Source organism: Drosophila virilis, chromosome 2, assembly GCF_030788295.1.
Source record: "Drosophila virilis strain 15010-1051.87 chromosome 2, Dvir_AGI_RSII-ME, whole genome shotgun sequence".
NCBI classification, from domain to species: Eukaryota; Metazoa; Arthropoda; class Insecta; order Diptera; family Drosophilidae; genus Drosophila; species Drosophila virilis.
The window spans coordinates 10,160,682-10,185,126 of NC_091544.1; the positions used below are offsets into that span (position 1 = coordinate 10,160,682).

Consider the following 24,445-nt stretch of genomic DNA (forward strand, 5'->3'; position numbering starts at 1 on the left):
CGATGATGAGGGCACATGATTAAGATAAGAATTGAGGCGTCTACACATTGCTCGAGCTGACACTGCAGCTGGCTGCATCCTTGCCATGTCCAGTTCTGGGAACTGGCAAATGTGTAATGTAATGCCCAAACATATTGCTTGAGATTCTTTCTTATCGATTGGGTCAAAACAAGTCACCTAAATAAATGAGCACATAAACTGTTGCTACTGCGATTTGTTAATTTATGTGCCTTCAGCTGATGTCATGTGCTCAAAGGAAGTGCCCAGGATCGGGTTTAACATTGTTTCAACTTAGGGGTTGTCTCTGGCCTTGACAACTTGTGGGGCAACCTATTTATTTACTTACATATGAGCCATAACATGATATGACATGACATGACCTGGCCCATTGTCCCATTCAGCTATGTCAAACAAGGCGTGGCTCAAATTTCAAATTATTCACAACAAGCACACAGTAGACTGAGAATGAGAGCGACTCTCGTCAAGACAATGACTATAAATGACCCGCACAAAATTGTGCTTATTGTTTAAAAAAACATTATTAATATTTGTTCGCGTGTAATTAATATAAACTTAAATTGTTGCGCTCTACAATACTTATTCGTATATATCAGAGGGCTCATTCAAAAGGATTAAAAATTATATAATGGCTTAGTGAAAATGTATGTGAGAGCTCAAAAGAAGCTGCAAAATCTAAATATATATAATCTTATGTACCATACGCAGAAAGATTATATCATAATTTCAATAAACTTCATAATGTCGATACATATCGATTTGAGACATGGTTTCTAGCCGAATATTATAGTAGTTATATATACCGGATGAGAAATATTTCATTTATTTTATTTTAAATTCCTTTCCCATTCACCACCCAAAAATCTATAGGAATCGCTTTTGTATATGCAAACTTTTGAATGCCATATTTAATCCCAATTTCATAACGATCGGACTATAAGCACCGAGTTTATTCAAGAGCCCAATTAGCATAGAGTATGGCTATGGAAACAAGTTGCAGTTCGCTCGAGCATATGTTTACTTTTGTGTATGTCAATGCGGAAGTTATAAGTTAATAAAGGCTGCTTTGCGCTGGCTTCAGGGTAGCTGCTAATCGTCTAGTCCCGACATTTTCCGCTACGCTTCTTGTGCCATTTTAGTTAGCTAAGTGATCTTAGGTTGTATTTTCAATTAATTTAACAACTATATTGCAGGCTCAAAACGTGATGGAATATAAGTCAAGTTGAGTGAGCTAAAGTTCTTCAATAAATATAACTAAAAGTTTCGTTAGGAGGTACCCAGTTTTATTTGTAAGTTAAGCCAAGCCAGTTAAGTACTTCAATGTTGCATTATTTATAACATTCTTACAAGCTTATTGTTATATAAATTGATAAAGGTTTTGATATTTACATTTTAGTAATGGAAAACATTTCAATGCCTGTTACATGCAACTATTTGCATATCCTTTCAAACAAGGACAACAACAAAAACAGTCTGCTTTTCATGCTAGGTGTGTTCTGGCCAGTTGACTGGGGCGTGGCTGGCATTTGAGTATCAAATGTGTTTTTGGCATAAAACATGCATTTGAATGCAAGTGAGTGCCGCCCCCAAACACGCCCCCCCACACACACACATGCAAAACTGTGCACACTCAAAGAAATTTCATAAATGTTGCACTTTTCGCAGCGCCAAGGCAACCAACACACGCACACCTATCCCACCCATCCACCCACAAAGTGTTATTAAATTTCACCTTGGCCAGGACATTCGCATCCTGCGTCGTGAAGCTGTTTTCACGAGCGTTGTTAATTTATTGCATTTCCTGTTGCTAAGCATAAGGAGATTGCGTGATGCGAAAAAGAGAGGCAAGCCTGGTGCCGACTTCTACTGATGTAATAAACATTTACTGCTTAATGTTGCTTGCCTTAGATGCAATTAAAGAGAGCCGCCCACTTCGTCGCGTTCATCAATTAACCAAGTTATGACAGCATGCAATACATACAATAAGTAAAGCTCCATATAAATGTGTGCACGAGTAGCCTGTACAGTTAAATGCGTTACTTTCGCATCTCAAAGTCGCAGTCGCAATCGCATTTAAAGCAAACTCAATTAAATTCGTTCAATGAACCCGCGTACGAGTTGCCTTTAACGCTGCCAGCGTCCGACTGGAAATGCCAAGTACGGGCCACAAATGTGGCCAGCTAACGTCAAAATGTATGGCAATTAATTGCAATTTGTTCAAGCCAACCGCATTCAATGCAAATTTGATCAAACGCTCAAAATTGTGAAAGCAAACAAATTGCATTTCGAGCACTTTGTAACTTTTGGCTGCCAATTTGCGCCCCAAATGCAACTGATTGAGTTTGTTGTTTGTTTAATGTTGACTGGCCTTAACAAGAGCATAATAAAAAAGAACGCTTTGCAGCTCGAAATAATATTTTATCACTGATTTTATATCAATAGGCATTATATATGATAGCTTGATTCGTAATATTCCTTTTTAGACAAGCTTTCAATTGGTATTTCGATTGGTTTCAAATTGTATTGCAATCCTGCCTATTATGTTTTGTTACTTTTAGTACACTAAATTGAAAGTAAGATCGTGGACTATTTTTGCATCAATTATTACAGCAGTTCCTCAACAGTTATTCATTATTGTTTAGTTCCCGATTTGCCACACCCCCAACAGACGTGAACACCAGGTAAACAAATTGAGGTGTTCCTTGTCAGCCAGTTTTTTGCCTACTTTTACCTAATTGCAATTTTTGTGCCACCATGCTTACTCTTATTATCATTGTATGATAAGAACTAAACTGCTGCATGACTTTCGCAGTTAATGATTAATGAACAAAAATACTTTTTACATAAGCGAGTACCCGTGCTGCCGCCCAAGGTCAGAATATGCCGCATTTACTTTATATATATATATAATATTGTGGCCTGTGTTGAAAATATAAAAAACAAGTTCATTAAAATAAATTTGCTTTCATTTTGGGAACTTGCTTTAATAAAAAATTGTTTGCACTTTCAATTTGTTATGCTAGACGCGTGTGCGTATCTTATAGATACGCTGTTGCTCGTGAACTTAATTGGCAAAATTTGCGTGGCAGCAACAGCAAAAAACAACAACAACCTCAAAAACAACATGAACAGCCGACCTTGTCGCGGTTTTAGCTTGCCTGGGCGAGAGTAACCGGAGGATTGACTCAGTTGAGCTCAGGCATTTTAAAACCTAAACCATTTTTCCGCATGTACATATAAAAATTGGTATCGATTTCACTGTTTACCGACAAAACCAGACAACCGAGCAGCAACAGCAACAACTACAACTGGCTGGCAAAATGTGTGGAAAAACTAGTTGGGCTTAATTACCAGCCAAGTGGTGACAAGTGCGTCGGCTTACCCAGCTGTTGGATGCGCCACAACTTCCCTTTTGCCCCACCAACATGCGACCCGTTTGCATCTGTACCCATTTGTGTAGACTACTGGGAAGCTAGGCTTGAGTGATTTATGGGAAAAGCGTGTTTGGGTATTTGGATGGCAGCTGGGAAAGTTTGCCACGACCATACCGAATGCCTAGGCCTCTATTGCCCACCAAGTGCAGTTCAATGTCAAGATGCATTAGAGAGTTGCTCATGATTTAGAGTCGCCTGTCATTAATGGGTTATTAATTGTAATTGCCTGTGGTCCCAGGCAGTCCGTATTAACCCTTCGGCAGCTTAGCTGAAAACTGTCTGCATATCGTTACATGCTAATTATTTTGCCATATCTCTAATCTAAATCGCAGCTAATTTCAAATCATTTTCTCTATTTTTCAGGTAAGCAGCCACTGGCTTGAAGACTCTCTCCTTATCCTCCGCAATGCACTCGGCGTGAGTCATTCGCTCTGAATATATATACTTATTATAAACCATCTCCTGACATTCAAATGCATGCTTATTACCATAATTAGAAATAATCCTGTCTATCTATTGCGAATTATTTTCGCGTGTTTGCAAAGTAGAGCGTCGAATTTGTGTCAGCTTTCGTCAGTTAAACAATAACTGAGCACAGGAAGTTAAGCCAGCGAGTACAACAAAAACAACCCTTATCAAATATAATCGCAGTGCTATTCTGTTGCCAAGCTCTTCAGCAAATAGTACAAACAATTTTGTTGTGGCCTTAATAGAGTCGTCATCATTTTCTTTTTTATATATATAATTTTGGTGCTGGTTTCATTTTTGCCAAACAGCTGCTCGTCATGATATGCAGCCGGCTCAAAAGGTATTCGCCAAATACAGACTCAGCATATGGTTTTGTCTGGCTACTCACCTGGCCAAACTAGGCCACAGCTGAGAGTCATAGATTATGGGGATAAGACGGAACCAGTTGGCAGTAATTGTGATTGACTAAATATGCTTTACTCAGGTTTAAATATGCCAGAATTTTGCTTAAAAATCTAAATAAACCAGGCAACTTATTAATTCACAAACATTTAAAACTTCTTTAATAAGATTGCATTGTACAACATTTTTTAAAATAAATTTTAAGTTAGCAAATATATCTTATATATCCCTAAGAAATGCATATGATTAGGTTTAGGTTTTAGGTTTTATCTATATCTCGATATACATATACATTTACAATTATATCTATATCTATATCTTTATCTATATCTGTCTATATCTATATCTATCTATATCTATATCTATATCTATATCTATATCTATATCTATATCTATATCTATATCTATATCTATATCTATATCTATATCTATATCTATATCTGTGTCTATAACTATATCTATATAGATATATGTATTTATGTGCCTATAATTATATCTATACAACTTCTTTTTTAAATTCTATATAACATCATTCCTAGATAGTCTTGAAATTTTCGGTATTTACGCGGTGGCATAGGTATTTGCAATAAAGCAAATAATCGATATTCTTAGAAGCAGCCCCTTTCTAACACACACATACGATAGTAACAGGAAAATAATCTTTGCTTAACAATTTGAAGAGTGAAATGTGGAGTAAAGGGTTGGCCTTGTGCAAATTTAGCTACAGATACGCGTGTTGGCCGGGTCTTTGACTCCGGCTGTAATACTTTTAAGGCTTGCCAAAATGGTTGGCCAAAAGACGACAACTCAACCAAAATGGTCAAGGCGAGTTCCACTATGATTTAATGGCAACAGTCGCCGAAGCATATTAATGAGCGCTGAAAATGACTTGGCAAAGCAAAACTTGTGTGTGCGTGTGTGTGGCGGATTTCCAATGCCCCAGGCGGAATTTAAATTGAATTCCAACTAAAACTCTATTTTCTGCTAAGTTGTGAAAACAGTGAGCATTTGTCACAAACTTTTCCGAGCGCTTTGCTGTGGCAACGGAAAGGCGTGAAATACGCAATTTTTGCACATTTTTCAAGCAAAACCTAAAACTTTACCCATAACTATAGTCAAGGCTATGCATTGCTAGCTGAGTGCATGACCCACTTGGATGGCTGCTTTGCGAACTGATGATAAGTAATTAGTAGAACCAGACAAAGGATAACCACAAAATCCTACGACCAAATGGGCGTGTACCCTGTCTACTGCAGTTGCAGTTGCGGGCGCAGTCAAATCGATAACAACATTGATTAATAATATGGAAACTCACCAACTTTCGACAGTTCTGGCATATGTGTGTGAGTGTGCGCTGGCCACGCCCACAAACATTGTGAGCAGTCCACAGGGAATACTGAGAAAACTGCATTTATCCTTTAGCTTTGCTTCCGCCTTTCTGACTTTGTGTGTATGGATTTTTTTTTTTTAGCAAACAAAGGAAATGCCATGCGGCGAGTGAGTTTCTCAGGCGCTTGTTTAAGGATCATTGACCACATAAAAAGCCGTTACGGCCAACAGCTAGTGCCACAAAAGATACGAAGTGAAGAAGCGTTGAGGTATATTGAACATTCTTGCCACATGCGTTTTATTTCCATTTTTGGCACAAACTGCAACTGGAATCGTTGGCAGCTTTCTTATAAACAACATACGCGTACGTATGCTGTACGACAAGGGCCAAGCGGGCAACAATGGTTGGACATTACCGAGAAACGGGCAATCAACTCCAAAAATGAACGCAACAATGTTGATGCAACTTGCAACATGCAGCTTGCATTGTGCGTAATGTTTATGCTATAACTATAAATTGCCAGTGAAAGAACTTAGCCAATACAATTTGGCTCGAACCTCGGGCCTTTGTCGCTGACGAACAAGTCGTAAACAGCTGCCAACATGTTGCCAGACACCAGACTTTGCAGTTCATGTTAAATTTAGCCTGAGCACAAAATGAGTCGGTTGAATTTAATGTTTACTTAAAAATAAATTTAATAATGCTGCGGGTTAGACCCAGATACGAAAAGCGCAAATATTTGAGTTCTTAAATAAATTTGAACTTTGCCAAATGATAAGAGATTCGGTTATTAAAAGACTTATGTGTATAAATAGAAAATTTGTTTGAACTGTGTGTGTAATCTGAATAACTAACTTAATTCCCACAATAACTAAGTAAACATGTTGGCACTAGGAAAACATATATGTTTATTTTTAAGATAGAATATAGTCTAGCAGGACTTTAACTATTACTGACTTAGACCCTAAAATGTTTCTAATAATTTCTTCAAATGTTATTGCAATTTAATTCAACAATTCGTACCCTGTTATTTGCACGTTTCTTTTCATGCTGACGCTTTGGTTAACTTTAACCTTATTTATGTTTTCCAAACATGTTTCACCTTAACTTTCCCTACTCTATTGACAACTGGCCTTTAAACCTTATAACATCTACACTGGCCTTAGATTCGGTTCTCTTGAAAAAGCAGAGCTACAACTTGATACTTGGCACACTTTGCTCTTTATTATAAATACATGTCTTACTAAATTAAAAAGCTAAAATGAATAACCATAAAGAGTTATGAGCTAAACGTTGAGGCGCTTACAGAGCAACGACCTCTACGTAACCCAATTCATATTTCATTTGCCCCGGCGCCAACTGTATAAATCATGCACTAAATCTGAAGACAGAACTTAAACTCGTATAATAGAGACGGAGACGCATTGCAATTTACGCCGATTGAGATTTATTTCAGCAATCTGTCATTCATTCAATCATTCAGTCAGACAGCTATAATGTTGCCATGTGCATTTGAGGCGCATTTAATTTAATTTGTTTACAGTTAATGCATTTCCTATATACTGAGATTCCAGAACAGCCGTCAGTTTGTGCGAATAAGTATGTCATAAAACACATGAATTATGTATTCACTTAATGTCACTGATTTTAATCAGAAGTGCTTATTATAAAGAGATAGAGAATATGCCTGAAACAAAAAGCTAAAGAGACAAAGAAATACTTTTATACTGAACATTCAGGTAGCATAATACGGTTGAGTTGATTAAACAAGAAGCAGAAAAAGCGCACAGCCATTTGAAATGTCGCATTAGTTAATGCAGGTGGGTGCATTTAGATGCCGCAACAGGTCCAAAGACACGGCCCATAAACCTCTCGCTCGTTCTTGCCATTGCCTTAAACGTAGAGATTCATTTATGGCTAGGCTTAATCAAGTTGTTGACCTTTTCCGCTGAGCTAACCCACAAGTCAATGCCTTTAATTGTTGTTGTTCTTGTCTGCACTTTTTATTTGAAAATTCCTTTTTTTTTATGACTTAATGGCGTTGGCGGTCTAAAGCTGCGATGATTAAGCCCAGCCAACAAGTTTCAATGCGATTAGTTGTTGGGCTTATCAATTAGAAACACCCCTAATATGCAGCATGTCGGTTTCTTGCTTTGCTTTTATGAGCTCCAGGGCAGATAATAAAGTTGACACGACAAACAGCACCTTTCATGAAGCAGCGCAGGAGCTAACATATATGGTTAGTGTAGCTATATATGCCTGATTGCCCAGGTAATGTCAAGAGTACCAGATAGAATGGCAAACATTTAAAGCCGCTGGCAATGTTTACTTTTTGGCAATGGGCCAAAGTAGTTGGAAAAAAATACTTCGCAGTTCCCTAACCCGAACGATGATAAACAGAAATGAGTTTGGGAGACTTAAGTGGCCATATTGGGTACTACCTGAGCCTGGGCTCAGCTTGACAAACACTTCATACAAAAACCAACCACAGCGGGTGTGAAATTTCACGGCTTAACTCACGGCACTACCTGTGCCAGCTACAATAACACAGCCGGTGTCACAGGACACAGCGCACATCAAGCTGTCCCCTGATAGCCACACGCAATGGGCCATCCCAAACGGGCCAAGTGCAAAGCGGTAGTTGCCAGGCACTTGCCAAAAATCTCATTGTTCAAAATGTGCTAAATGCGACAGGCACCAAGCACCTGTAATGCGGACAGACCAGACTTAGTTGACCTTGCTGACAAAAACAAAAAAACAAAACCGTGCAACAATTTAATGCAAGTCCTTGTGAGTGAAGTGTCCGCCTGCAGCCTAGTCTTATATACTCTATGGATGAACGCCCGCCCGTTGCGCTCCACTCGAAGCAGCGGGCTGTAAATTGTTGCTGTGTTTTATTCTATTAGTTTTTGCCACCCGCTGTGGCTTTGTTGTTTGCCCCTGGCCCCTGGCAGGTGCAGCCAACAGTCATGATCTTTATCTAGCCTACCTACATGCCTTTCTGATTTTGCACAATGCCATTTATATTGCAATTTTCAGCATTCATTCTGCCTGAGATAACACAGATGGAGCGATTCATAACTAACCAACAGCATGATTTGTAGTTTTCTCTATGCAAGCTGTGAAATTTGTTTAGGCCCAATCTGTGTGAACATACGGTTTATTGTTTAGGGGTTGAGATTAATGAGATTTTACAGGTACACAATTACACGCAACAGGAAGTTGCCATTGAAACGCATCGAAGCAAAGCTGAAGCCGGCCTATTTCATATAACAAATTTGGAATTATATAGAAACGTTTATTGAGATACGGAAAGTACTGTCCTTTTCCTTATTCCTAAATCATTTCACAATACTCTATTTAAAGTCTTTGTCTTTGAATGAAAGGTACTCGCAGTAAAAGCAAGGAATATTTTACAAGGTTTTTATTTCAAGTGTTTGTTGAAAAAGTTTACCTATCCTAATGGCATTTTGTTAATACAATTCTTTTATTTATAACCAAATTTGATGAAATTAAAATGAAATAGACAAACAAACAGGCCCCCAAACCCCAATATAGACAGCACTGTGGTGTCGGCACAGTGGCGTACATAAGAATAAGGTCACGGCTGTAGCTTGAGTTGTATACGATTTATTTAAATGACAGACGCTGCCGTGTAACGGCACCGTGGGGCAAACGCCGCGGAGGCGCCTGTCAACAAGTACGCCTATTGATTTATACAAATTGTTGCATTCACCAAACACACACAAATGGTGAAAAAAAGGAGAAGCATAATTTATGCTCACACTGCAACAGGCAATCGACTCTCCTCAAGGCAATTAATTTGCTCCAAGTGGTAGTGTATAAAAAGAAACCAACAACAACAACAACAACAAAAAACTGGGGAAAATGCAGCAGACTTCGGCCAGGTTTATTTTTAGCTGGTTCTAATTGAAAGCAAATGCAAAAGGGCCCGGGCCTGTGCCTGTGCCTGCGCCTGGTCCTGGGCAATCGTTACAGACGCCCATTGCATTTGCCCCACAAATAAACAAAAGCCGAGTGCCCAAAGCGAAGTGGGAGTACGGTCAGGTTCTACACTCAGAGAAAAAGTTTACAAAGTAAAAATGGAATAAAACATTTGATCTTTTAGTGCTTTCGCATATTGCATTCAGTGTTGCTTTTAACCAAGACATAAGCTAATATTTATATATGACATATTTTGAAAATGTTAATAAAAGCACATAAGAGACATATTAAAATCAATGTCAAATCTTGTAGAATTATAGATTTTGCTCAGTGTACTGCACCCCATCTGTTTTACACTTGCAAACAAAGCGCTGCCTGTTCTGTTGTATGCCTCATTTAAAACTGCACTTCGAAAAAAAAAAACGCATTTGCACGACGTGACACGGTGTTGCTGCCACTTGGCATACATGCTGCGAGCAGTGGCATGCAACATGCATTCTATGATAAGCACATGCCACGCCCACTGATTCGACGTGTGCTTATGGCACATCAATAGCCTTTAATGCGCCTCTAATGAGGTTGTCTAATGAAGTTGAAGCCGCGGCTCGGACAGGTGCCCTACCCAAAATCTTAGCCTGAACCCCATTGTGCCTGAGAATCGGACCACACGCGCTACCCTTTTTATTCAACTTGATCATAATCTTGAGTTGAGCTCAAAATTGAGAGTCAATAGATGGCAGACAAAGCACTTTTAAGATCTCACAAGAATCTGATACCTGAGCGCCGACTGTTTCAGGTGGAGATGCAGCTGGCTGGCCACACACAGAATGGCCGTGCCTGTCCTTGACATTTGGTGAGTGCATTTCAGTTAAATGCCGGAAATCTGAACGCCTCCAAAAGCCCACAATTGTTTCAGGGGCTCTCAAGTGCCTTTCACGCCAGCTCCAAGTCGTGTCAAACAAAGCGGCTTTATGGCTGAGGCCTGAGGTGGTGCAACCGCCGACTATGCCACATAGCCACAGCCACTGGCCTGGGGCACAAATCGTGCGACGTGACGTCCTTTCATGGCTGCGGGCGCGCTCTCAAGTTACAATTTGATTTCTGATTCTTTTCACTGGATGTCGTGTTTCTGGCTTTTAGCCGCTGTTGTTGTTGTTGTTTTTGTATCTGACTGCATCGTGTCTGCTGTTATTTATACAAGCGAACGTCTGGTAGCTTATAAATAATTCAGACAGCACCCCAGCATGTCCCGCAGCTATATTCCAGCCCGTGCAGACTGAACTTTAACAGTGCTCCATCAATATCAATCAGGTCTAAACACGCTCGTACAGCCCTAACGAAACTAAATCCCAGCGCCCATGTCCTACGCCTTTTAATTGCATTTTCACCTGTCTGCCCCTTGATTAACAGCATCGAATTGAGCCCAACTGAAACGTGCAAATCATGCAACATGCTGCCAAAGTTGTGACTAAACCGCAGCAAAACCAACCGCAACTCGGCTAAGAGGATGCCACCTGACGATGTTATCTCCAACCATTTTTGCTGCTCACAGCTTGCGTTTAACCCAAATTCGAGATGTTGTTTTGCAGTAATTGTTAACTGCAGGGGGGGGGGGGGAGGGGGGGGCTGCAAGGCACGACAGTTGCCTTGCATTGCGTGGCATGTTGCAGTTGTGTTGCAAGCGGCAGTTGCATGAATTGGCTTAGCAAAATCTACGCGATTGCCAGGTGAAAATCAAGGTGAAAGGCAATTTGTGCTACTGTCGAGCAATTTGTTGCGCGCTGAGCAGATAAACACCTAACACGATCTTCTCATTTTTATTCATATGCTATCTTAGAGTTGGATTAAGTGGACTTGGTGTTAGTTAAATTTTGGTCTTAATCTGAGCTGATCTTGGCAAAACTTTCGTTTTATAAAGATTTACGACTCAAATGCTTTAATAGTAAAATACTATTTGGAAACTTCCTTCTAAAGAAATAATTAGACACAATGAATTAACATGCCTTGTTAATGATTCACACTTTCTAGACCTTAACAAGTATGGACATATATTATATATTTAACTTTTTACTATACTCATATTCAGATTATCTCGCTTAAAGTTAAGATAATGCTACACATACACTTGTGGGCTATCAAGCACTCAGCAACAGCAATTTTGAAATTAAATTGTACATTTTTTATATTATATTTTATATTTTATGTGCTTTGACTGAGCACAGATTGTTTAAGAAGTACTTCAACAAAGTTTGCCCAATCCACAGCTAGCTCGTCCTTAAGGTATCTTTTCAGGATACTTCACACATCATATCATAACCATACAAGCATTTTAAATGATTACTTATTTATGTAGTCTCTCGAATTCAAAATTGTCAAATTTGAGAGCTATTCATGCCCTGCTCGAGCAAGCAAAGCAAACAATTTAATTGAATTGTGCGTGGCTTTCCTTATTTGCTTTCCTCGTTTGGGGGTTTGTTTTCATTTTTATTACGTTGCGTATCGTTGCGTTTGGTTTTGGTAAGAGGAAAAACGCTTTGCGTTGCCCTCAAACGAAACAATTGAAAAATGTTGTATTATTCAATTATGCGCAGGCACAACGACAAGCCCGAAACACAAAAGTTGGGAAACTTCAAACTGAGTTTTCAGCGCAAATGTGTACACAAATAAATTGTGGAATAGAAAAAGTTGCCGGTCGCATTCGATTACTTTTTACTCAGTCTTCAATTCCAACTTGCGTCTTTGCCTTGTTTATCAATTAGGCACACATTTTTGGTTTGAAATAGGCGCAGACATTCACGAAATGCATTCGTAATGCATTTCCCATATCCGTGAATCGTTGACCTTTTTATATGGACAACTGCGTCTTCTCTTGCGCCTCCTCCAAAGTTTTCCCTGCCCTGGCCCTGCTCACGCCCTAGGTGGCTGCTGCTAATCTGTTTATGGAGCTTGGCAGCCAGCTTTTGTGTAGAATATTTATGCCCTGATTTAGGGTTTCTATTAATATTTTGATGCACTGCAGCGCAGCCGCTCCGTTCGAACTTAACCGTGAAGTGTTACAAATTTTATGATGCCCTGCCGCTTGCAACTTACCCCAAATGAGGCATTTTTAATTGACTTTGGCATTTTTCTCGTTGGCATCATAATTTTTCTAGCATTTCAGCATTAATATTAAATGCCTTTGGCCATGATTAAGAAATACTTTGTGCTCCCCTCGTTCAATCCGACTTCCTCGCGTTCTTCACGTTGGCTCCACTTGAGCGTTCACATTTTTCATCATTCAAATGGAAAATATTCAAATTGAAAGTCTTGTATTGAGTGCCATTTTAATTGGCCTTTCGTAAACGTTCAGAATATAACTAGAAAATATATATGGGCACAGTTTGTCAATTGGCTCAGCCATCAAATTTTCAATTTTGTCACCAGCTCAAGTATCCCATGGTATTTGTTGTTGTTGTTTTTTTTTTTTAATGTCATTCTAGTACTATATTCATTTTTTTTTATGACAATGCGAGTTATAAATATAAATTTTGTTGCCGCTGTTGATTGTTATACGACAAAAAGATCGAGGGATGTACCCTCAGGCGGTATGGGTCGACAAGTGCCAAGTGATGGCTGCCGCTTTAAGAGATTTGCATGAAAAATCAATTGAGATACACTAGATGATCTGCGGGCTGTGCGATAATTAAATCCACAGGCCTTACGCCCAATGCTGGAGAGCAAAACAAACAAACCCGGAATGCGTGTCCAAACAAATATTGTAAACGCTGCGCTGCTGTTGGCACAACTCGCAACCCATCCTGCTGCATACCAATAATCCTGGGCATCATCATTATCACCAGCCTCATCCTTGTCGGCAACATCATTGACATCAAAGTGCGCGACGACATGAGTTCGTCAAAACGTCAAGAACCGCGTCGTGGGTTTATTTTTTTTTGCCCCTTAATGTTTTTATTTTTAGACCTTCGAATTTCATCTGCATGACCGGAGACGCTGATGGACGCGCGCCTAGACAACGCCCCTCTCCTAGTGCCACAGCCAGTTTCCCGCTCTGACCCTAATGCAGCATATGTTCTTGCACAGCTCGAGCACAGCTCAAAACGCGGCGTGTGATAATTTCCCGCTGTCTAGTGTGTGTTGTGTGCGTTTATTGTGTTCTAGTTTTAATGATTTTCCACTACAAAAGGTCCTTGTAACACCTCCTGGCGCCGCTTGCTCTCAGCTCTTGAGCCAAGGCATTTGTGCTCCTTTAACGACCTCTTGTTTCCCATTCTCCATTCTGTTAACCCTTCTTGTACTCGATATACATATATATATATATATATATATATATATATAGAGGTTTGTTTTTATTGCTGCATATGTGTGCATATGCGACCACCGCTTATCAGCTGCGCTTATCATTTGATAACATATTTTGCAGCTATTTTAACTATAGACTCAAGAACTCGCACAACAAATCCTAGTCAACAGCTACAAATTGAACTATAGTTAGGGAAGCGAAGAAGAAGTCATCCAAAATTGAAAAAACGTTTATTTAACACCGAATTTGGCATTCGCAGCTATTTTAGTCTCCGGGATCCCTGCCCTTATACAGACGAAACGGAATAGATTTGTATAGTTGAATCTGGAATCTATTTTAGCTACAGGGCAATGCTACAAAGCAGCTCATTAGTCGTCAGAGCTATTAATCACTCAAGTTGGGGTTAATTACAATTCATTTTACTCCCATGATATTCGACACATCCATAATTACTTATGTTTTGGTTATCTTGAAGGCATTGTTGCATTAGTCTGCAAGTCATTAATGCTGTTAAGACATTGATTAGTCACTTCTTATTCATTAATGTTCCACAATTCCTGACATACATATGTGCCTACATATGTTTGCAGAGAATTTCTATTAGTTTCGATTGAAAGCATGTTCCAAATCATGAATGAAATTGTTGCAAAAAAACAACAAATTGGCACGGACCAAATGGGAAATTTCTAAACAACTATTCGAATAATACAAATAAGCAAATTATATCAAATTCCTTTAAGACATGTTCATTATTGTTAAACAAGACCATTGAGAATCTGAAATATGCCAAATGAATTCATTAACAGATCCCGGAAATTTATAATAAAATGTTATATTCCGTTCTTACCGGCATTTGGAATTATTCTTTCTTATTCTTTTCTTATTCTCATTCTCATTCTCATTCTCATTCCCATTCCCATTCTCATTCTTATTCTTATTCTTATTCTTATTCTTATTCTTATTCTTATTCTTATTCTTATTCTTATTCTTATTCTTATTCTTATTCTTATTCTTATTCTTATTCTTATTCTTATTCTTATTCTTATTCTTATTCTAATTCTTATTCTTATTCTTATTCTTATTCTTATTCTTATTCTTATTCTTATTCTTATTCTTATTCTTATTCTTATTCTTATTCTTATTCTTATTCTTATTCTTATTCTTATTCTTATTCTTATTCTTATTCTTATTCTTATTCTTATTCTTATTCTTATTCTTATTCTTATTCTTATTCTTATTCTCATTCCCATTCTTATTCTTATTCATATTGTTTTTCTTATTCTATTTCTTATTCTTGTTTTTAATCCTTTTTACATCTTTCCGATCCTCATGCTATAATCCTATTTTTAGCTCGTGTCATCTTACAAGAAAAAGCAGATCTTAAAGCACAAGAACAGACTTAAAATTGATTAGCCTTTCTTGAGTACCCTTCATCAGATCATGCTCAGCAGCTCTTAAATCCGACATCCTTAATTGCGCATTGCACTGACAAGGCCAAAAAAAGAAGAAGCCTGCTTATAAGAAAGAGGAATCCAATTTGCGGGCTTTCAGCGTTGTGCGTTAAACGTTGCGTTTATAAAAATAAATAAAATAAGAAAAAAAATAACAGCTATCAGTATTCTGCCGAAGAATAAACACCCTTTAGTTTAGTATAGTTTACAAACAACTAAGCAACTTTATTACTAAAGTATCTATCAGATACTTTTCAAACTAAGGGCTTAAAGAGAACCGGAGTGATGCGAGCCGTCGTTGCCCGGCTATAAATGCACTTTATAGTCTCGCCTTAATGCATTACATACTTTATGATACGATTAATAATACCATTTGTAAGGGTATTAAAAATCATGTTTTTAAATATATCGCTGGATGCGATTCTGGGGCGTTGTTGTAAAACAAAATGCCCTGACGCGTGTGACATTTGGAAAGCGTCTGTGACTTTTGTGCATGTAGAGAAACCGTTGTTGATCCGACAACTTGGCTGGTCTCTCCAGTGGTCCGTGGTCTTGTGGTTGTGCCAGACTTAGCAGCAGCGGCTAAAATTGAAAGATGTTTTTGGGGGCCCCCAAAACCTCGTGTGCTGAGGTTGATTGTTTTTTTTCGCCTTGCTGCTGGCCATGCGAGTGGATGAATATGCTTCGAGGCGACAGCCACTTGTGCCCTCGACGTCTGTAGCTGTGTGTGAGCCCACGCAATGTGCGAAATGTCTTGAAATGTGTATCTGTAAGATACAAAAGCCCAAAATGTACTGATACTGCTGCTGCTGCATGTCAGACATCTGCGCTGTCTGTTGGTCTGCATTAATTAGACGTGTTTGTGCGTTACAACAAAGCCTTCGCCCAACAACAGCTCTTCAACTGTTGGAAGAACTTGAGCAGCATCTTGAGCACATACATATATAAAAGTGTATATAATGTGTAGACCTAAATATGTATCGCACATACTTAATTTATGAACTTGCTAATTTTAGCGCCGCTCATGGCCACATATCACACATCAGTCATCTTACAGAGAGGAGCTGCTTGTCGAGATGCTCTACTTGGTGATACTTATGAGTGTATCTGGTCGATACGTACACATTGTTAGATACTTTGTTGCATCTTATCAGGCATCCGTCCATCTGTGAGCAAACAACAATGCCAGCACGTTAAATAATTATCAGACTGCTTTGCTTTAATTATGGGCTCAAGCTGTCAGCATTTTGAGTTGGAACTTAAGCCCATTAGAGACACCTTTCAGTCAGGGCCAGAGTTTCACTCACTGCGGATTTGTCATTGTCATGTTGTTAACTGTTTGCTTTTGGGTGTGCCCCCGGCATACGCATATATAAACTGTGTACCACAGCGTGCTGTTTTTTCGGTATAATTACAACAGTTTACTTGATAATCGCTTTTGCATATTTTTACATACTTACCTGTTTTTTTTTTCGCCTTGTTATCATCTACTTGCAGCACACATTGGTGACTATTTTCCTGCCCTTAATGAGTTTTCAACTCACACTGTGATACGCCCCCAAGTGCAACATGGACGCACTAAGCGCAGCCTTCAGAGCACTCTGGATGCCTCGGTGAGTACTGGTAGTTGTTGGGAATTAGAATTATGAAAGCTTACCTGGCAACATCTGGGTCAACTGGTGCAGGTGAAACGAAAAGACAAGATCACAGAGAAAAGCTCCAGAGAGAAGCAAAGAGAGAAGTGCGACGAATAGAGCAGCTGATACGTAAACGAAACGAAAAACAAGCGTGTAGCAAAGTGAGAAGCAAAGCGAGAAGCAAGCAAAGCGTGAAGTCTAACGGGAAGCGAGAAGCAGCTAGTAAAAAAACAATATCAACAGCGAGAAGCTCAGCGAGCAGCAAAGCAGGAAGGAACCCAAAAAAACAAAGCGAGTAGCAGGCGATAAGCAAATTAAAAAGCAAGGTTAAATCAAACATGGGCAGTATAATCCAGTAAAGAAACAAGAGGGATCTTAATAGAATTATAACAGAAACACTTCTATATTATATACTGTCATGTTGATTAGGATTTACAGTACTGACAGACTGTTTTTGCTAATTTTGAACAGCAAAGTTTTTCAATTAAGCAATTTCAGTTGTCCTTATAGGTATGCGTAACCTTTGACCGACCATTGACACGAACTTAGCACGTGGCGCGCTCGTAATTAGTCCGCGCTGATAAAAAGCCGTTTAAGTGAATAAAAGTTAGGCCAACAGTCAACAAAATTAAGCAAAATTGTACAGCGAGGAGCATGACAGGCCGCCAAAGTCCTTGCTATGTGGGCGCTGGGTGTGTGCCGAGCGCTAAAGAAAAAAACCCTTTTTAATTAGTTTTCACGAGCGGACAAAAGGAACGTCCTGTTATTAGGGTTCATGCCGCGACATGGGTCGCAGAAATTTACACACAATCGCACCTAGAAATTTGTGTGAACGGACAGACGCCCTTCAGTTTCGGATTGGCGTATGTGTTCACACTTTGCGTGTGAAAATTATATATAGGAAATGAGAAAGAAAATTGTAATCTTTTTAATGGATTAATCTTGTTATATGGAATTCCAGGATGGTCTGCACGCGCCTCACTTTACACTGAGCTACACGCATCAAGGACAACGCATCCAAATCGAACTGCAGCGCAACGATCGCCTACTGCCCGACGCCCACTTCCTGCGCTATCAGAATGCCAGCAACCAGGAGGATGGCGCCACTGGCTACGTGGTGCGCAATTTTACCAAGACTGACGTTGATTTATGTCACTATCAGGTGAGTTTGTCTCTCGCTGTCTGTGTTGGCTTTCGGTTTTACGGCATTTTTAATATTATCTGTAACCGAACAGGGACACATACACGGCAAGCCGGACTCGACTGTGGCGCTTTCCACCTGCGATGGCGGACTCAATGGCGTTGTCTTTGATGGCCAGCACACGTACTTTATACACCCGCACAGCGATGGCAGCGGACGGCTGCAGGATGACCACTATCTGCTCAGGTGAGTTACGGCCGAGCATAGCGCTGACCCACTTCAAGATACACGAAGTGAAAGACCAACAATTGGTTTAAGCTTTTGTTCGAATTTCGCCTTACAAATATTGAATACAATTTATTGACAGCTGTTCATAACAGCTCGCCATTTAACTTAACATAAAGGCAATTAACAGTACAGCGCACTAGCATAGCATAAAATGTTAAATATGGTCTGCTAACAGTTCCGTTTCAATTTCAAATTTGACTTTTTTTTTGAGTAATCTACCACGTGCTTCCCTATCTATTAGTTCTCAAACGTATATCACGCACACATATCTAAGTAAAGGGCGCCTAACCAAACCCATATTTGCTCTGCCCGGGCTCTTGAGGTAGGAGCAGGTTCGGCAGCTACCTGCCTCAATGTTTGCCTTATTTGCGCTCAATAAATATTTTCTTTATTGGCCTGCCCATTTACACATTCCATAACCACCTTAAGCCCACTTCCGTTATTAATTTTGGCCACGGAAATATTAAATTACCAACGTTGGGTTTGGTTTTTACAGGCACGCAGACATGCTGCAACAGAATGCCACCTGTGGCTACGACAGCCGCACAGACAACCACAATGAGCCAGAGCAGGATCTGGCGGAGAATGAAGAGGAGCAGGAGCAGGAGCTTGAGCCACCCGCTTTGCCACAACGATTGGATGGTGGAGAATTCCATCGCATGCTGATACGCAAGCGACGCCAGGCAGATGAAAGTCAGCTAATACGTGGTCCATACAATGCCAATAAATATTCCAGCTATGTGGAGCTGGTCATTGTGGTGGACAACAAAGTGTACAAGCATTTTGGGGAGAACAACAAGCGAGTGCATCAGCATTGTAAGAATCTGGCCAACATTGTGAATGCCGTAAGTAGCCCAAAAAAAGTGTACTTGCATTAAATGATCCACTAATATCGTCCCATTCGCATCCATCTCCAGCTCTATGTGCCACTGAACATCTTTGTGGCGCTTGTGGGCGTCGTCATTTGGAATGAATCGAACGAGATTGAGTTCTCCAGCGACGGAGATGTCACGCTGCGCAATTTCCTCAACTATCGCAGCACGAAACTGGTTGTGGACCATCCCAACGACAATGCCCAGTTGCTGACCAAGGAGACCTTCGCTGGTGGCGTTGTGGGCAAGGCGCTTAAGGGGCCCATTTGCACGTATGAGTACTCCGGTGGCGTCAGCATGCAGCACAGTCAGGTGCTGGCCGTGGTGGCCACAACAATGGCGCATGAGATGGGTCACAATTTCGGCATGGAACATGACTCCAACGATTGCCACTGTCCGGACGAGAAGTGTGTGATGGCTGCCTCCAGCACGGCTGTGGTGCCGGTGCACTGGAGCAGCTGCAGCATCGATCAGCTGACCATTGCGTTCTCGCGCGGCATGAACTACTGTCTGCGCAACAAGCCGACGCGTCTCTTCGACTCGCCACAGTGCGGCAACGGCTTTGTGGAGCCCGGCGAGCAATGCGACTGCGGCTTGCCCGCCCACTGCGAGAACAGCTGTTGCAATGCGCACACCTGCATGCTGCACAGCAACGCTTCGTGCGCCACCGGCGAATGCTGTGACCTGAAGACATGCCGACCCAAGCTGGCAGGCAGTGCCTGCCGTCCGGAGGAGAACGAGTGCGACTTGCCCGAGTACTGTACCGGCGAGTCAGAGTATTGTCCGACGGATGTGTTTAGGCGTGACACGGAGCCATGCGATAATAATCAAGCTTACTGTTTCCTGGGCACCTGCCGCTCCCATGCTAACCAGTGCCGCATCCTGTGGGGACCCACGGGCGAGAACTCTGTACACTGCTACGGCAAGAATGTGGAGGGCACCCGCCTGGGCAACTGTGGCTACAATCGGCTGAACAAGACATTCGTGAAGTGCACGCCGCAGCACGCGAACTGCGGCATGTTGCACTGCATCCATCTGAACGAGCGATTGGAGTTTGGCATGGAATCGGCAGCGGTGCTATCCCATTCCTATGTCAGTCACGGTCATGGTCTTGTCCCTTGCCGCACGGCTCTGGTCGATCTTGGCCTGCAAACCATCGATCCAGGTTTGACGCCGAATGGCGCCAAGTGCGGTGACCAGAGCATGTGCGTCAATCAGCAGTGCCTGGCCGTGGAACGTGTGCGACAGATGGGCATGGGCTCGCCCTGTCCCGAAAACTGCAACGATAATGGCATCTGCAATAGTCGAGGACATTGCCATTGCGATGTGGGCTTCGGGGGAGAGGCATGCAGCAAGCCCGGTCATGGTGGTTCTGTGGACAGCGGACCAGCCACAGATCCGAGCAGTAAGTGTTCTGAAGCCTGGAGATTACTTCTTTTTTTTTCAATGATTGCAATAATATTTGTTTTAACTTTCATTTCTTGCAGGCGCACTTAGCTTCCAGCGTTTCCTGGGCATTCTATTCTTCTTGGTGTTGCCGCTGTTGTTCCTCTTCTGGGTGTTCTATCGCTTTGTGTTCCGGAACAATAAACTCTTCGCCGGGGGAAAACTTGCTGAGAATATGTATGTATCGACGTCCGTGTCTAGTAGCAATAGCAGCAGCAGCAGAAGCAGCAGCAGCAGCAGTGGCGTCTGCTGCGCCGCCGCCGTTTCCTTCTGCTCCACAGCTAGCTCACCCACAACCACTAGTTCTACGTCTGCACAAGCTCCTCCACTACCAATGCACGCACCACCACCATCACACTATGTTAAAACACAAACTAATCACACTGCAACCGCCACAATTACTAACATACACGCCACCTTGCCGCGTCTTAAGTCCAATCCCGGCACACTTGCTGCAGTGCATCCGCCTGCCATGCCCAAGAGCCAAAGCAACTACGAGGTGCTGCATGCGCCCCTGTTGCGACGCAAGCTCTCCAATGCACAACTTACCCCAGTGGCAGCCGCACCACCGCCACCGCCGCCGCCAGTGCCGGCGCACAGCAACAACAACAACAACAACAATAGCAACAAATCAAACACAATGCGACGCAAGCTGGACATCACGGCGCCGCGTCTGCATGCAACCACAAATCCTTTGGCGCTCACCGAGGGCGCCCAATACATACAGAGCGACCCCGCGAGGTGCGCCAAAAACTAACAATAATAACAACAACAATTACAACAGCAACAATTACACTGCCAAAAATAATTGCATACTTGCGGCATGTGAAGCGTGTTCCTTTTACTTTCCATTTTCAAGCACCTTTTCCCCGTTTTTATTTGTGTTCGTTTAACCTAATTTTATAACTTTAATACTGATGTGTTTGTGCCTTAATTTTAGTTAGTTATAAGTGTTCATTCTAAATAAATATTTGATTTTAGTATAATGGCTTGGTGTTGGAAACTATGTTAACATTTGTCATGCTCTATAATGTTATAATTCCCATATGATGCTAGAAATAATATCAAAATAATATCATTATAATCTTTATGTATTTTATATTTTATATACAATTGATAATTGTTGATAATTTTTTAAAAGTTAGTTGTAAATCTAGTAGCATATGGGATTTTAAGGCCTTTTGCTGTTAAGTCGCTGTTAGCTGCATGTTAACAGCGTGCGCATGTTATCTACTCTCTGTTAATTTTCTTTAGCCTTTGCTTTTGGTGTTGGTTTTTCATTTTGCCTGAACTCTTTGACTTTGCACTGATTTCTGTTGGTATGTTATATAAATGCAATATATATCTATATATCCAGCTTACTAGGCTTGACTTTCCTGCTAATATGTCTTTTGTTTATTTGCAGCTTGAAAACCGCCAGCAATCAGAAGCAGCCCACAACGCGCTCCAATCAGAATGGCACAGGTCCGCCTGCAGGCGGTGCCAATGGATTGCCAAAGTCCACGCCCAGCAGCACGGATGACATGAACTCGGCGCTGCTGAAGTCGCCCAGCGATTCGAGCGATGCCGCGCCAGCCGGCAATACTCCAGGCATGTTTGGCAAGTTTAAGGGTTTCACATTGCGTCCGCTGAACAATGCCAGCTCGCCGGCGAGCAATTACAGCGGACCCAATGTGGCCTTTGTGCAGCCCACGGTGCAGCAGGAGAGCAACGGGGTGCCACAGCGCGCTGCACCGCCTCCGCCAGCGGTCAAGCTAGAGGAACAGGATGCTACAAAGAGCAGAAGTACTTTGCCAAGAGCCGCACCCGCGCTGCCACCACCCAATCCCGGCTCCACGGCGCGTCCCATCATATCCAAACCGAAACTGGATTCCAGCACACTGACTATGGTGCCACTGAAGGGCGGAGATGGAGATCTTTCACCCATACGTGCGGCGCCCACACCGCCAGCGCCGCCCGTGCCGCTGCACGCAGATCCCAAGCTGAACATTAAACGGGACGGCACCATACGCCGCTTCGCCTCGTTTCTGAAGAAGGAGGAGAAGCCGCCGCTCAAGGAGAAGACGTACATTGATCGTGAGCGACTGCGGACTCTAGAGATATCCGCACCGATGCCTGTGCCGTTGCCGCTGCAGGCAGAGTCCTCCAATTCGGACTCGGAGACGACACCACGCGAGGAGGAGACCAAGAATTTAGTGAAGCGCACGCAGTCCATGCGATCGCCAACCAAAAAAACGCAAATGCAGACCTTCGGCTCGATGCGTTCGCCGCCTGGCGCAGCACGTCCCAAGAGCTCAGTGAATACCAGTGGCGCCGCCGGTTCGCGACCCAAATCGCCACCGCCGCGTCCGCCGCCGGTGGTCAAGAAAACCAATTCAACAACTTCATCGGGCTATCAGATGCCGGTGGCCACGGCTAAAACGAATGTCGAGAATGCCTACGACGACTGCGAGTGCGTGGAGTCGCCAATGCGCGCCTCCAGCGATGCCATCTACTCGGTAATTGAGGAGATACCGCCGGCAGCGCAGACCTTAAAACGCAGCGATCTGGTGGCCAGCCTGGCCAGCAATGTCAGTGGCGGCGACATGGGTTTGCTGGGCGAGATTGTCAACGAGTTTGAGAAACTCAATGGCGGCGATTCCATCTACTCGGGCAAAGTCAACACACAGCCGGCAGATGCACCAGTGGACGAGCAGCCTGAAACGCCGCGTAGTTCACAGCGTCCAGCACCACCAAAGCCCGCGGGCAGCAACAGAAACAGCAGCTCTGCCAGTGCAGAGGATAAGCCAGCAGTGACGCCCACATATCTGCGTGCACCGCCCATAAATGCGCCAGTGGCGCGCGTGGCGCCAACACGCTCAGACATCTCGCCATCGCGGGCCTTTTCCAGCTTCAAGCCAGCGCCAGTTCCGGCGAATGCATCCAACGGCTCCAGCAGCAACACCAGCAGCAGCAGCAGCAGCAGCAAAGCATCTGCAGCTCCCGCGGTTCATCAGCCGCGCGGCAGCGGCAGCACAGCGCGACCCAAGTCCTTTACAAAGGCAACCAAAGCACTGCCCAATGGTGTGGCAGCCGCACCCTCGGCCACCATACAGAAGCCCAAGCCGCTCTCGGCGAAGCCATCGTTTAGCGGCGCCGGCGGACTGGGAAAGCGTGTGCCGGGCGGCGGGAAAACAGCAACGGCAGCAGCCGCGCCGACGCCACCCACGGTGAAGGCGTCAGCTAATATTGCGTCGCTGACGCAGCGTTTCGAGCAGCGCAAGTAGATAACGCAAACTACAACCTATGACTTTATATATTGTAAGTTAGGTTAGGTACGATCAAAATATGATTTGGCGCCAATTAACGAGTCAACGAGGCCAGTTCTTTAAAAAGTCGTTGATATTCATTCCTTTTTAGATATCCCTCTAGCTAGGTCTAAGGCGTTGATTAATTTACGTGCTTTTTAGTATCTCAATGACTTTGTTGTAAGCTTATTGTACGAAATTGTATTGATATATATTATATATTATATGCATACTCATTATATTTATATGTATGTAAGGTTGTTTATATATCTGTGTATGCTAATTGCTTTTGTAAATAAAAACCAAAGAAGTCAAATTGTCACAACAGAAATTGCGCAGCTAACGAAAAAATAAAAATAAAATATATTAAAAATAGTCCACGGTACTCTTAAATTTAATGTTATAATGTTGTACAGTTGTAAAGCG

The 24,445-nt window shown here is 42.2% G+C and overlaps 1 protein-coding gene and 2 long non-coding RNA genes across 3 annotated transcripts in view; 1 reads left to right on the forward strand and 2 right to left on the reverse strand.

Annotated features, from left to right (window-relative positions):
* The window catches only part of Meltrin (meltrin), a 36,372-nt gene extending 11,980 nt beyond the window's left edge, over nt 1–24,392 (forward strand). The window contains exons 2-8 of the mRNA XM_002054234.4: nt 16,846–16,961; nt 17,947–18,147; nt 18,221–18,372; nt 18,911–19,259; nt 19,332–20,691; nt 20,774–20,909; nt 22,138–24,392. Coding sequence (XP_002054270.2) covers nt 16,846–16,961; nt 17,947–18,147; nt 18,221–18,372; nt 18,911–19,259; nt 19,332–20,691; nt 20,774–20,909; nt 22,138–23,998 — 4,175 coding nt within the window. The 3' untranslated portion in view covers nt 23,999–24,392. The remainder of the gene's footprint in view (nt 1–16,845; nt 16,962–17,946; nt 18,148–18,220; nt 18,373–18,910; nt 19,260–19,331; nt 20,692–20,773; nt 20,910–22,137) is intronic.
* Nucleotides 15,553–16,901, reverse strand: LOC116651908 (uncharacterized). The gene is made up of 4 exons (XR_004304927.2): nt 16,809–16,901; nt 16,656–16,742; nt 16,339–16,514; nt 15,553–16,115 (listed from the first exon to the last, which is right to left on the reverse strand). It is a non-coding gene; the product is annotated as an uncharacterized lncRNA (long non-coding RNA).
* Nucleotides 20,316–21,689, reverse strand: LOC138910945 (uncharacterized). The gene is made up of 3 exons (XR_011416159.1): nt 21,549–21,689; nt 21,150–21,485; nt 20,316–21,089 (listed from the first exon to the last, which is right to left on the reverse strand). It is a non-coding gene; the product is annotated as an uncharacterized lncRNA (long non-coding RNA).
* Nucleotides 24,393–24,445: the final 53 nt, after the last annotated feature.